The following is a 15,440-nucleotide window of genomic DNA, read 5'->3' on the forward strand; positions in this document are numbered from 1 at the left end:
TTTACAGCGCATTATACATTTTTTAGCGCATTTTACATTTTTACAGCACATTATTCATTTTTACAGCGCATTATATATTTTTACAGCGCATGATTCATTTTTACAGCGCATTATACATTTTTACAGCGCATTATACATTTTTACAGCGCATTATTCATTTTTACAGCACATTATTCATTTTTACAGCGCATTATATATTTTTACAGCGCATTATTCATTTTTACAGCACATTATTCATTTTTACAGCGCATTATATATTTTTACAGCGCATTATACATTTTACAGCGCATTATACATTTTTACAGCGCATTATTCATTTTTACAGCGTATCATTCATTTTTACAGTGCATTATACATTTTTACAGCGCATTATTCATTTTTACAGCGCATTATTCATTTTTAGCGCATTATACATTTTTAGCGCATTATTCATTTTTACAGCGTATCATTCATTTTTACAGTGCATTATACATTTTTACAGCGCATTATACATTTTTACAGCGTATCATTCATTTTTACAGCACATTATTCATTTTTACAGCGCATTATTCATTTTTACAGCGCATTATTCATTTTTACAGCGCATTATACATTTTTACAGCGTATCATTCATTTTTACAGCACATTATTCATTTTTACAGCGCATTATACATTTTTACAGCGCATTATACATTTTTAGGGCATTATACATTTTTACAGCGTATCATTCATTTTTACAGCGCATTATACATTTTTACAGCGCATTATACATTTTTACAGCGCATTATTCATTTTTACAGCGCATTATACATTTTTACTGCGCATTATACATTTTTAGCGCATTATACATTTTTACAGCGTATCATTCATTTTTACAGTGCATTATACATTTTTACAGTGCATTATACATTTTTACAGCGCATTATTCATTTTTACAGCGCATTATACATTTTTAGCGCATTATACATTTTTACAGCGTATCATTCATTTTTACAGCGCATTATACATTTTACAGCACATTATTCATTTTTACAGCGCATTATACATTTTTACAGCGCATTATTCATTTTTACAGCACATTCATTTTTACAGCGCATTATATATTTTTACAGCGCATGATTCATTTTTACAGCGCATTATACATTTTTACAGCGCATTATACATTTTTTAGCGCATTTTACATTTTTACAGCACATTATTCATTTTTACAGCGCATTATTCATTTTTACAGCGCATTATACATTTTTTAGCGCATTTTACATTTTTACAGCACATTATTCATTTTTACAGCGCATTATATATTTTTACAGCGCATTATATATTTTTACAGCGCATGATTCATTTTTACAGCGCATTATACATTTTACAGCGCATTATTCATTTTTACAGCACATTATTCATTTTTACAGCGCATTATACATTTTTACAGCGCATTATACATTTTTACAGCGCATTATTCATTTTTACAGCACATTCATTTTTACAGCGCATTATATATTTTTACAGCGCATGATTCATTTTTACAGCGCATTATTCATTTTTACAGCACATTATTCATTTTTACAGCGCATTATATATTTTTACAGCGCATTATACATTTTTACAGCGCATTATATATTTTTACAGCGCATTATACATTTTTACAGCGCATTATACATTTTTACAGCGCATTATACATTTTTACAGCGTATCATTCATTTTTACAGCGTATCATTCATTTTTACAGCGCATTATTCATTTTTACAGCGTATCATTCATTTTTACAGCGCATTATTCATTTTTACAGCGCATTATTCATTTTTACAGCGCATTATTCATTTTTACAGCGCATTATACATTTTTAGCGCATTATTCATTTTTACAGCGCATTATACATTTTTAGCGCATTATTCATTTTTACAGCGTATCATTCATTTTTACAGTGCATTATACATTTTTACAGCGCATTATACATTTTTACAGCGTATCATTCATTTTTACAGCACATTATTCATTTTTACAGCGTATCATTCATTTTTACAGTGCATTATACATTTTTACAGCGCATTATACATTTTTACAGCGTATCATTCATTTTTACAGCACATTATTCATTTTTACAGCGCATTATTCATTTTTACAGCGCATTATTCATTTTTACAGCGCATTATACATTTTTACAGCGTATCATTCATTTTTACAGCACATTATTCATTTTTACAGCGCATTATACATTTTTACAGCGCATTATACATTTTTAGGGCATTATACATTTTTACAGCGTATCATTCATTTTTACAGCGCATTATACATTTTTACAGCGCATTATACATTTTTACAGCGCATTATTCATTTTTACAGCGCATTATACATTTTTACTGCGCATTATACATTTTTAGCGCATTATACATTTTTACAGCGTATCATTCATTTTTACAGTGCATTATACATTTTTACAGTGCATTATACATTTTTACAGCGCATTATTCATTTTTACAGCGCATTATACATTTTTAGCGCATTATACATTTTTACAGCGTATCATTCATTTTTACAGCGCATTATACATTTTTACAGCACATTATTCATTTTTACAGCGCATTATACATTTTTACAGCGCATTATTCATTTTTACAGCACATTCATTTTTACAGCGCATTATATATTTTTACAGCGCATGATTCATTTTTACAGCGCATTATACATTTTTACAGCGCATTATACATTTTTTAGCGCATTTTACATTTTTACAGCACATTATTCATTTTTACAGCGCATTATTCATTTTTACAGCGCATTATACATTTTTTAGCGCATTTTACATTTTTACAGCACATTATTCATTTTTACAGCGCATTATATATTTTTACAGCGCATTATATATTTTTACAGCGCATGATTCATTTTTACAGCGCATTATACATTTTTACAGCGCATTATTCATTTTTACAGCACATTATTCATTTTTACAGCGCATTATACATTTTTACAGCGCATTATACATTTTTACAGCGCATTATTCATTTTTACAGCACATTCATTTTTACAGCGCATTATATATTTTTACAGCGCATGATTCATTTTTACAGCGCATTATTCATTTTTACAGCACATTATTCATTTTTACAGCGCATTATATATTTTTACAGCGCATTATACATTTTTACAGCGCATTATATATTTTTACAGCGCATTATACATTTTTACAGCGCATTATACATTTTTACAGCGCATTATACATTTTTACAGCGTATCATTCATTTTTACAGCGTATCATTCATTTTTACAGCGCATTATTCATTTTTACAGCGTATCATTCATTTTTACAGCGCATTATTCATTTTTACAGCGCATTATTCATTTTTACAGCGCATTATTCATTTTTACAGCGCATTATACATTTTTAGCGCATTATTCATTTTTACAGCGCATTATACATTTTTAGCGCATTATTCATTTTTACAGCGTATCATTCATTTTTACAGTGCATTATACATTTTTACAGCGCATTATACATTTTTACAGCGTATCATTCATTTTTACAGCACATTATTCATTTTTACAGCGCATTATTCATTTTTACAGCGCATTATTCATTTTTACAGCGCATTATACATTTTTACAGCGTATCATTCATTTTTACAGCACATTATTCATTTTTACAGCGCATTATACATTTTTACAGCGCATTATACATTTTTAGCGCATTATACATTTTTACAGCGTATCATTCATTTTTACAGCGCATTATTCATTTTTACAGCGCATTATACATTTTTACTGCGCATTATACATTTTTACAGCGCATTATACATTTTTACAGCGCATTATACATTTTTACAGCGTATCATTCATTTTTACAGTGCATTATACATTTTTACAGTGCATTATACATTTTTACAGCGCATTATTCATTTTTACAGCGCATTATACATTTTTACAGCGCATTATACATTTTTACAGCGCATTATACATTTTTAGCGCATTATACATTTTTACAGCGCATTATACATTTTTACAGCGCATTATTATTATTATTATTATTCATTTTTACAGCGCATTATTCATTTTTACAGCGCATTATACATTTTTACAGCGCATTATACATTTTTACACCGCATTATTCATTTCTACAGCGCATTATACAGAATTCAGGAAATGTGTTGCGGCAGTCTCAGATTTTGTTTTATTTTCAAATATTATTATTATAAAATATTGTGGTTGAATTTGAGCATTTCCTGTTTTCAGAGCTTTTATTTTTTGTATTTTTACACTCAAAAAACAATCTGTGAAGCCATTTTAAGACTTTAATATCTCCAAAAATGAAACTTATTCGGTTAATTTATGGTTCTTTTTCTCTACTTTAAGGGTTTGTGTGACAATCAGATGATATTTTTGCTCATATTTATGCAGAAATGGGGAAAACACAACAGTAACTGAACAGTGTTATCAAAATAAAAAAATATTTAACAAAGTTTTAAAACACCTCTATAAAACAGACTGAAGTTATTTACAGGAATCAGTGTTAAATCCTTCAATTCTGAAAGGGAAACACTCTATTTTTTTTTCTTTTCATGTGTGAATGAAGCTGAACTAAAGCCGTAAACTCTCCATTAAACGTCTTTTCTCTGATCTCAGCTGTTTCTGTCCCTGAAGAAGAAAAGCGAGTCAAAGAAATTAAATAAAATGAAGTATCTGCTGATTGAAAATGACAGATGAGTGAAGAACGAGTCGGACTGCAGCGATCTGAGAGAACAACATGGAACCAGTTTTAATGACAATAAAGAGCAGAGAGCAGAAATATTCTGTTTAATTAGTGAAACTTTGATTCTAACAGCTCAGTCTGAAATCTGAGAGTTAAAAAAATCTGCACAAAGTTAATATTTAATGCAAATCTAGAACCGATATTTCATTACCTAATGTAATAAAACGTGTAAATAAATGTAAACCTGAACATATAAAAATCCCAATTCTTCCCAGTTTTTAAATTTATTATTTGACCACCTATTATATTAATCTCTATTTTAATTTACAAAAATATCAATACTTTATATATATATAATTTGATTGATATTTTTGTTTCATAATATTATAGATAAAATTATATATATTTCATAAAATTTTATATACATATGTAATTTTATTGCTATTTTTGTAAAGTTCTGCTGTACAGACAGACTGAGAACTTTATTGACATTTTAAGTGAAACTGTGGCATTTTAAAATCCCAAAACAAACAGAAGTATCACATTTAAATAATCAATAACCGTGCACATAATAAATAAAAACTTCAGGATGAGAGGATATTAGTGAAGTCTCACTCGATTGAATCTAATTTGATTCAATTTAATCTAATTTTATTTTATTTTATTTCTTGAAGGTGAATATCCGTGTTCCGTCCAGCAGGGGGAGACTTTGTCTTTAGGTGTTTGAATTCAGAGAAAGACTCAAACTGATTATTTATTTGTTTGTTTATTTACAGAAAACTGTTAAATTCCCATCATTGATCTGATCGATGCTGAAATAAACAAAAATCTGGATGCAGTTATTTGAGATAAAATATTAATTCATCAACGAGGAGGAAATAAAACACAACAATCACCTCATTATCAGAATTATAGCCATAATAGTAATAATAACTATTATTATTGTTGTTGTTGTTGTTACTGGGTGTCTCTTCAGTTTCTCTCCTGTCGGTGACGCGCCTGCCAAAAGAGGCGCACGCACTCACCGGAGCGCCTGTCTGTTCGTGCACGCGCTTCCCCTACTTTGTCCTCGTTATTTTTGCCCCGGGAGCGCGCATCAGGCAGAGAGAGAGGGAGAGAGGGAGGCAGGGAGCTCAGTGCAGATTTCAGCGACACACGGCGCGCAGAGGAGTTGCGATTAAAGCGTTTCCAGAAATACGGTCGATTTTTACGCACGAAGAAGAAGGAAAAAAGGAGAAAGAGGAGAAGAAGCTGCAGCAGGAGGAGGAAGGAATCAGCGACACGGTGGGATCCTGAGGAGTTTTGGCTGCGAGCAGAAGGAGAAAGAAGATCCGACGTCGGTCCGCAGCGGTTGTTGTTGTTTTCTCTACCTGGATAAATCTGAGGAATAATGAGGAACGTTTGGATAATTCTGAGCCTCGGACTGACCGTGATCCTCTGCGGGGAGACGGTGAGTTATTTTGGAGTCAAACTTCAGCTGTGGGGGGGAGAAACGCGAGTCGGTTCCACGTCGGAGCCGCCGCGCTGCTTTTTGTTGCGGTTTTCTGCTTTGGTGCGTAAAAAATCTCAGTCGTGCGTAAAAATGCGTCTTTTTGTTTCTTTACGCGCAAATAAAAGAACAACAACAACAACAGCGCTGCTTTAGGTTTGGATTGAGGTGAGAAAAGGTGTAAAAGTCTCCCGGGGTTGGAGCCAGCGCTGAGGACAGACTGAACTCAGGCCTGTTGCTCAGAGTTTCTGTGTTGTGATGATAAAAATCTGTGCGTAAAAATCAACTTTTTGGTTTTATTGGACTTTTGTGGAGCAGATTCGCTGGATCTGTTGGTTAAATGTCTCTTGTAGGTGATTGGTTTGTCAGGAGAGACTCATCTGAGAAGTTTAGATGAGAAGAATGTCATTTGATGTGATTATTATGGGCTGGAGAAGATGTAGAAACAGGTTCTGGTGCAGGGATTTTGGAGGTTTTTTTCCCAAGTTTCCTCGCTGGTTTCTGTCCTGGTTTTGGTGTTTTACTGTAACTCTGACTTCTCTCCAGTGTTTCCAGGAGCCTCGGGTCTCCTCTGCGGCTCTAAATTGGCCGGTTGTTGGTTGGATGACAGATTTTGTCTCTTTCTTCTGCTTGGTTCTGGTCCTGCTGCTGGTTCTGGTTTGTCTCAGATCCTCTTTGTTTTCACCCCACAGCAGGTTTTAGGTTCTTTTCCTAAACCTGTTTTCTGTGTAGCTGCACAAAAAGAGTGATTTTATTCTAACCGTGTCTCTAAAGAAGTCAAGGAGTCAGTTTGAATCAGTTTTGTGCCATTTTCAAAGAGTGGTTTGTCTTTTTACACAAGTTTCAAGTCCTTTAGGGTGTTAGTTTCTGTCTTAAACCAGTCTGGATCTTCCACTTTTTGTCTTCTTGGACTCATTTAGAGTAGATTTGCACCAATTTTCTGTCATTTTGAAATGAAATTTGTCAGGTTTGACACTCATGGAGTCAGTTTTGGGAATGCTTTTACAATTTTAGGCGAGTTTCCAGTCATGCTGGATGAGATTTTGTCATTTTGAACAAATTCTGAACCATTTTGGACAAACTTGAACATGTTGGAGCATACTGAGTCAGTCTGGACCATTTCTGAGCTGTTTCAATAAAGGTTTTAAAGGTCTGACACACGTGCAGTCGATTTGAGTAATTTTGGAGAAGAAATGTCAATTATAGACAAGTTTCAAGTCGTACTGGACAAGTCCCTGTCGATTTAAACAAGTTCTGAGTCATTTTGGGCTAATTTTCAGTCATTTTGGACTCATTTGGAGTCATTTTGGTAGAAAAAAAAAGCCGTTTTTAGTTAAGTTTCCAGTCATGTCGGACAAGATTTTGCCATTTTTAACAATTTATGGGAAAATTTTCAGTCAATTTGGACGCATTTTACACATTTTGGTGGTTTCAGAAAGTTTCAAGTCATTTTGAACAAACTTTTGTCTCATTGGGTCAAATTTTAGCCACGTTTCGAGTCATTTCTGACAAAGTTCTCTCATTCTGGGCTCATTTTGAGGAAAGTTTGACCATTTTTGAGTCATTTTGAACAAACTTTTATCTCAGATGTGTTCTGAGTTAAGCTTCATCTTTTTTTGTTACTTTAGGCTAATTTTCTCTGAACTGAATAAAGGTTTTTAAAGGTCTGATGTGTTCTGAGTCAGTTCAGGTTTTAAGGTTTTTGTCATTTTACACAAATTGAGTCATTTTGTGCAGATTTTAACTTATATTAGACACCCTTTAACCCAATTTGCACCATTTTTGAACCATTTCTGTGAAGGGTTTTCAGATTTTTCTTCACTTTAGACACATTTTTTTTAAATCCGCTGTCCACCAACCGTCAGACTGAAACGAGCTGCCATGTCCTCATCACGGTTCACTGATTGATGCACGATGAGCTGCTGAGATTAGTGTAAATATCAGAACATAACGCTTCACTGCAGCCTCAGAATGCATCTAGAGTTGAACAGACGTTCACTGAAGCCTCTTCTCGCTCATATTTATCATTAAACCATCAGACTAAAGTGTTTTCTCCGGTCGGTCATTAGATAACAGTGAACGTCCCACCATCGATGTATCTGCTTTTTCCCAGCGTCCCCTGAAGGCCTCATGCTCTCCACATGTCTCATTGATTCCTTCACGTTGATCAGCAGAAGAGCTGCAGATGAAACGGATCGAAGGATTCCATCACTGATACGCTGATGTTTGTTTACCGTCTGGGTTCAGCTTAAAGTGATGCAACGTTTGAGGACGCTGGAAAAACACCGACACCGGGCTCACGTGGAGCCGTTTCACTCAGACTCATTTCCAGTCTGTCTGGACACATTGTTGTCATTTGAAGCGAGTTTGAAGTCATTTCAGATCAGTTTCTGTGATTTTAAACAGATTATAAGTAAATTTAGTCACATTTTCTGTCACATTAGACGCTCTTTTGTTATTTTTAACTAATTTTCAGTCATTTTGGACAGATTTTGGTCACCTAGGACACACTTTGAGTCCATTTTCAGCAATTTTGAGAAGTTTTGAAAAGAATTTGTTGTATAATTGAAAAATGTTGTAATTTTAGTCAAGTTTCAACTCATGTTGGACAAGTTTTTTTTTGTCATTTTAAACCAATTCACAGTAATCTAGGGCCAGTTTTCATTCATATCGGACACATTTTGAGTCGTTTCGTAGAAAAACAATGCCATTTTAATCAAATTTCAAGTCATGTCAGACAGTTTTTAGTCATTTTAAACCAATTCACAGTAATCTAGGGCCAGTTTTCATTCATGCTGGACACGCCTTGAGTCAATTTGGAGGGAATAAATTGTTGTTTCAGTCAATAGGAATTCTACTTGAATAATTTTAGGCAAATTTGTGTTGATTTTAGACCCGTTCGGAACCATTTTGGAGAAGTTTTGTCCACCTTCAGAGTGAATCTGCAGCATTTTTGAGTGAATGTAGACTAATTTTGATTCATCTTGGAAAACATCTTTGTCAGGTTTGACATTTTAGATCAATTTGAGCCATTTTGGAGACATATTTGGAATTATAGTTGAGTTTCAAGCCAAGCCGGACGCGTTTTTGTCATTTTAAACAAACTCAGAGGAATTCAGGGCAAACTTTCTGTTAATTTTGGACACATTTTCTTCCATTTTTTGACACATTTTGAGTCATTTTGGACCAAGTTTTGTCACATTGAACATATTTTTGTCAGATTTAGCCGGTTTTCACCAACGCTGGAGCCAGTTTGTGTAATTTCATTTGAGTTTCAGTTCATGTCGGACATGTTTTCGTGTAATTTTGCATAATTTCAGGCACATTTTGAGTGATTTCAGACAATGTTTTGTCATTACAAGTCTCAGCAGACACGTTGGAATGAATTCTGAGTCCATGCTGGACACAGTTTGAGTAAATTTGCACCATTTATGAGTCATTTTGAAGAAATTTTTGTCATTTTTAACTGGTTTTTAATAACCACGGGCAAATTTTGCTTGATTTTTGGCACATTCTGAGTCATTTTGGAGAAGTTCTGTCATTTTAAACAAATGTTTGGTAATTCTGGGCAGGTTTCCAGTCATTTAGGCACATTTGGAGCCATTCTGGAGCACTTTTACAAGCTTCAAGTGATTTTGGGACATTTGTCACATTGAACACGTCATTTTAGTTTTAGTTTCAGATCATGTTGGACAAGTTCTGTCATTTTACACAAGTTCTGAGTCAGTTTAGGCAAATTTCCCTTCATTTTTGATGTATTTAGAATAATTTCTGACAAATGTTTGTCACGTTGGTCACATTTTTAGTCCTTCTGGACCATTTTTTTCTCCATTTTAAACACATCCAGAGTCGTTTCTGTCCGAGTAAAGCAGGAGTAAAAGCAGTGAAAACATGCAGAGAGAAGCTGCTGCAGCTCGTCCTGCTGCATCTTTAATGAAGCTCTTTTATTTAAGCGTAGAATCCGTCAGACTGAAGCCTCTCCTCCCGGTGGGCTTTTATTTTAATCCTCCGTCCAGTTTCTCCTCCGGGCTTTTATGCAGCGCTCCGGCGTTACGTAAATCTCTAATGGACTCTTCAGTACCGTCGTCATCATGAATCCTTCCAGCTGATGTTTTTACAGAAAAACACACAACATCTGTAGTTTTAGTCCACTTTCTAGTCATGTCAGACACCTTTTTAAACTATTTCTGAGTCATTTTAGGAGAAATTTTCAGTCAGTTTAGATCATTTTCGTGTCTTTAAAGTGAAATTTTTTGCAATTTTTTTGCCATTCTGGACAAAATTCCAGCCAGTTTGGAAGTTTTATGTAATTTCTGACAGTTTTCTGTCGTTTTAGTGTCCTCTGTCTTCTATTTGAACACATTTGGGTATTCTACTTTTGGACAGGGTTTTGTCACATTGGACCATTTAAAATAATTTCAGATTCATTAAAAAAAATCAATTATGTTTGAGACATGGAGTCAATTTGAGGCATTTTTAAGTCAAATTTGTCTTCATTTTGGACATTCTTTTGAGTCACACCAGAGAGATTTTTGTAATTCTAAGCAAATTCTAAATCATTGTGGCCATTTTTTGTCATTCTGGACAAAGTTTCAGTCAGTTCAGACAAGTGTCGTGTCATTTTCTGTCATTTTAAATAAATTCTGGGTAGTTTTAGGAAACTCTGCAGTCACTTTGGGCAGATTTCTGTCATGTTGGACACATTTTGAGTCCTTTCCGTGAAGTTTTTTCCATTTTCTTTACCATTTTAGGTTCATTCTGGACAATATTCCAGTTAGTTTGGACAAGTTTGATGCCATTATTGACACGCTTTTGTCATTTTAAGCTAATTCTGAGTCATTATAGGTATTTTTTATGTATGTTGGACGTAGTTTGAGTCATTTTGGACTGACTTTTATCATGTTAGATAAGCTTCAAGTCATTTAGGAAAGCAGTTTGTCAGGTTTGTTTAGTCAATCTGGATCATTTTGGAGGAAAGAAAATGATTTTAGTTGAGCTTCAAGTCATGTCAAACACGTTTTAATCTGATTTTGAGTAATTGTAGTTACATTTTTATTCATCTTAGACACATTTTGAGTCCTTTTGGAAAACCTTTGAGTCATTTCAGGGACGGTTTTGTCTTTTTAAACAAATTCTGAGTCATTTTGTGCAAATTGTTGTTCTTTAAAACAACTTTGAAGTTATTACAGAGACGTTTTCTGTCATTTTAAGCAAATTCTAAGTCTTACTCTGTCGATTTTTATTAATTTTAGACACAGTTTAAAGTCTTTTTGGATGGATTTTGCTCGTTTTAGACAAGTTTCAAGTCATTTTGATCAATTTTATGGTGAATTTGTGCACATTTTAGTTTATTTTGGACACACTGTTGTCATTTCAGCCGAGTTTTTGTTATTTTAAACAAATTCCAAGTCATTTTCTTCCATGTCTATTCCATTTGGACACAGTTTAGATGGGTTTTGGTTATTTTAGGCAAATTTCAAGTAATTTTCAGCCACTTTGCACCATTTCTGAGTCATTTTGCAGAGGGGTTTGTCATTTTAAACAACTTCTAAGTAACTTTGGGCTCATTTTTAGTCGTTTTAAACATATTCTGAGTCGTGTTGGACGATATTTGGTCACAATGAGCTCATTTTAAGTCAATTTTCACCAGCGTCGGAGTCAGTTTGGGTCAATTTGGAGAAAACGGTGTAATTTTAGCCGAGTTTCAGGTCGTGTTTTATGCATTTTTTAAACAGATGTGGAATAATTTGAGACATTTTGAGTGATTTTAGGCAAAGTTTTGTCATTTCAAGTTTCATGTTGGACACATTTTGAGTCACTTTGCACCGTTTGTGAATTATTTTGAGGAGGTTTTTGTCCTTTTAAACACTTTTTCAATGACTTTGGACACATTTCTGAGTTATTTGAAAGATATTTTTGTCCTTTTAAACACATTTCAGTAACTTTGGACACATTTTTATTCATTTTGGACCCATTTTTATCATTTCAGACCAGCTTGAAGTGTGTTTCTGAAACTTTTCCAACCTGGAGCTGGACCTCCTCCTCCTCTGTTCCCAGCTCCTTTCTTCTTTTTAATTAGCTTAGCAAATGGAAACTTCCCTGGCAGCCTGCGGTGGAGGAGAGGAACGGGGAAAACCCTGTCAGGACGTCTGTTTTCTGCTTTTCTTTCTGTTTTTACTGCCGGCTGCTGCCTCCAGCCTCAGACGAGTCGGTCGGGGGAGGAGTGTGAAGCTCGTCTGGAGGTGTGAGAGGAGTCAGAACTTCAACACGTTCTGTTTGTTCTGTCGTTAAGGAGAAGATTCTGACCTAAAACGCTTTTATTTAACTTCTTGTTGTCACTTCTGCTGTTTGAGGCCAAAACAATCATTTAAATCTTTATTTTTAAAAAGCAGTTTTTCCTTTTTTTGTCCAAAACTGTTTTATTATGACTCAATCTGCAGGTTACTTTAAATTCATTGATTGGTATGACATCAATTTGGACCCATTTCATTAATTCAGGACACATATTGAGTCATTTACAAAAGATTTCTGTCTTTTTTTCCACACGCGGAGTCAACCTGAGTCATTTTCAGTAATTTTGGACACGTTTCAAGTCATATCAGACAAGTTTCTGACATTTCAAACAAATTCTGAGTTATTTTGGACAAACCTTTGACACATTTTGAATCAATTTGCAGAATTTGAGTCGTTTTGAAAAGAAAAATTGTGAGGTTTGACATTTGTGACATCAATTTGAGTAAATCTGGACATTTTCTTGTAATTTTAGACACGTTCCAAGTCATATTTGACAGATTTCTGTCACTTTAAACACATTTTGAGTCATTTTTGGTGCATTTTCAGTCAGTTTGGACGCATTTTCAGTCACTTTGAACAGATTTTTGTCGTTTTGGACGAGCTTCAAGTCATTTTGGAAAATATTTTGTGAGGTTTTTACACGTGGAGTCAATTGGAGTAATTTTAGGTACATTTTCAGTCAACTGGGGCCATATTTCAGACATTTAGAAAAGAAAAGCATCAGGTTTGAGTCATTTTGGAGTTTTTTTTTGCGTTTCAAGAAGGGCTGGACCCGAATATATTCCGAATATCCAAATATTCGTTTGCTACGGCACTATCCGGACATTTTTTTACGGAATTTGGTATCCGAATATCCCCCCCCCTCCGTCGGACGTTACCGGGCGGAAAGAATATTTGGCGTTACTGTCTTCCCTCCGCCTTCGGCCCACATCGTCCGACTTCGGCTCATTCCGCCGTGTTCTTCGGCTCATCTCGGCTCCTCCATTCGTGTTTCTTACCACCACCCGAAAGGCCGGGTTGCTGCCGACTCTGACATCACGCTTCACTTCGTTGCATAAACACAACACAAGATGCTGAAGACCTCTGTTTGGGAATTCTTCTGTTTAACTGAAGACCAAACGAAGGCAACATTTGGACCCGGGAGACCAGACGAATGGATCCGAATATTCGTGCCGCGCACGGACTCCAGGTTTGGGTGAATACGGACGAAGCAGATGATTCTCTGCAGCTCTGGTGTCGGCTTGGAGCCTTTTAACGGCGTAAACGGAGCAGATGTGATGTTTTCCACGAGTCGGCTGGAAAAACCTCGGCTGACGTCACCTCGTGTGTTTCACGTGGAACACATTTAGGCTCCGTTGTCTGAAGAACAAAGCCGGTTTCACGAGCAGCGTTTGGTTTCACTTCGTCCTTTAACGAGCCTGAAGCCACCGCGATCTGCACTAATGACGTTTACCGGCTCTGGAGGAGCGAGGGTTTGTTTTAGTTGGAGTCTCGCAGCAGAACTCCTGATTTACAGGAACTCTAACCGCCTTATGAACAGTTCCTGCACTGAGTTCTACCAGAAAACTGAACCGAAACCACAAAAACCTGCCGCAAAGGAGAACTGTGAGTTAAAATGTCGATTTGCTTTGGGCCAGTTTGTCTAACATCACTAAAAATGTGATTAAAATGACTGAAAATGTGACTAAAATGGCTCAAATGCATCAAACCTGACAGTGTTTCCTGTTCGGATTGACTCAGAATGTGCCCAACGTGACAAAACTTAGGTTATTTAAATGAAAAAATGTCCAAATGATTCCACATATGTCAAACCTGATCTTCTTTCTTTTCAAAAATCTTCCAAATTGATTAAAATTTGCCTAAAATGACTGAAAAGTGACTAAAATGGCTCAGTGCATCAAACCTGACATTGTTTCTGTTCAAATGGACTCAGAATGTGTCAAACGTGACAAAACTTTGTCCACAGTTACTCCAAAATAAGGTTATTTAAATGAAAAAATGTCCAAATGATTCCACATATGTCAAACCTGATCTTCTTTCTTTTCAAAAATGTTCCAAATTGATTCAAATGTGCCTAAAATGACTGAAAATTTGCCAAAAGTGACTCAGATTTGCTCCACATGTGGTAAAACTAACAAAATATTTTACAAAATGACTCAGAATTTGTTGAAAATAACAAAACCTTTTCACCAGTGACTTGAACCTTGTCTAAAAATGACAAAAATCTGTTCAGAATGACTTAAAATGCATCCAAACTGGCTGAAAAGTTCCTGAAATAAATCAGTTCGTTTAAAGTGACAGAAACTTGTCTGATAAGACTTGAAACTGACTCAAAATTGCTGCAAATTGATCCAAAATGTGCCCAAAACTACAAAAATCTGCCCAAATGCTTTGAAAATTTGGACACATTTTGGTCACTTTGCACCAGTATTGCATCATTTTAGACCATGTTTGCATCATTTTGGAAAAGAAGAAATTTGAAGTCACGTGGGACACGTTTTGTTTTTTTCCTGTTGAGTAACTTTAGGTTGATTTCCATCATTTTTGACACCTTTTGAGTCATTTCAAACACATTTTCTCTGGTTCTTCCATTAATCCTCCAATCTGGAGTCTAAAAACACTTCAGAAGGAGTTAAAGTGTAAAAAGTGTTAAAGTGCTGCTTTAACTCGACACCATTTAGAGAAAAGCAGCGACTTTAGAGGTTCCAGTAAGTCCTGGTGAACATTCATCACTCAGACGTGTTTGTCATTAATGACCTAAAGTAGAACAACTTTCCTCATTATTTAAAGAAGGAAAACGTGTTTCCTTCAGCAGCTCCAGTGGAAGCGGAGGTTTGCTGAAGTTCAGAGCCTCTAAACTGCGACCACATCATCAAAGGGTCCAGACGCTGAGTCACTGTGAGGCCAGGAGCAGCTGACGGTGGTTAGAAAGCAGCTCAGAGAAGATCTGTAGGTCTGGAGCTGATCTGTGGCGGTTAAAGTCCTAAAGACAGC

The 15,440-nt window shown here is 35.2% G+C and overlaps 1 protein-coding gene across 1 annotated transcript in view; it reads left to right on the forward strand.

Annotated features, from left to right (window-relative positions):
- Window positions 1-5,747: 5,747 nt before the first annotated feature.
- The window catches only part of sdc2 (syndecan 2), a 75,001-nt gene continuing 65,308 nt past the window's right edge, over window positions 5,748-15,440 (forward strand). The window contains exon 1 of the mRNA XM_022211837.2: window positions 5,748-6,113. Coding sequence (XP_022067529.1) covers window positions 6,054-6,113 — 60 coding nt within the window. The 5' untranslated portion in view covers window positions 5,748-6,053. The remainder of the gene's footprint in view (window positions 6,114-15,440) is intronic.

Source organism: Acanthochromis polyacanthus, chromosome 11, assembly GCF_021347895.1.
Source record: "Acanthochromis polyacanthus isolate Apoly-LR-REF ecotype Palm Island chromosome 11, KAUST_Apoly_ChrSc, whole genome shotgun sequence".
Taxonomy (NCBI): domain Eukaryota; kingdom Metazoa; phylum Chordata; class Actinopteri; family Pomacentridae; genus Acanthochromis; species Acanthochromis polyacanthus.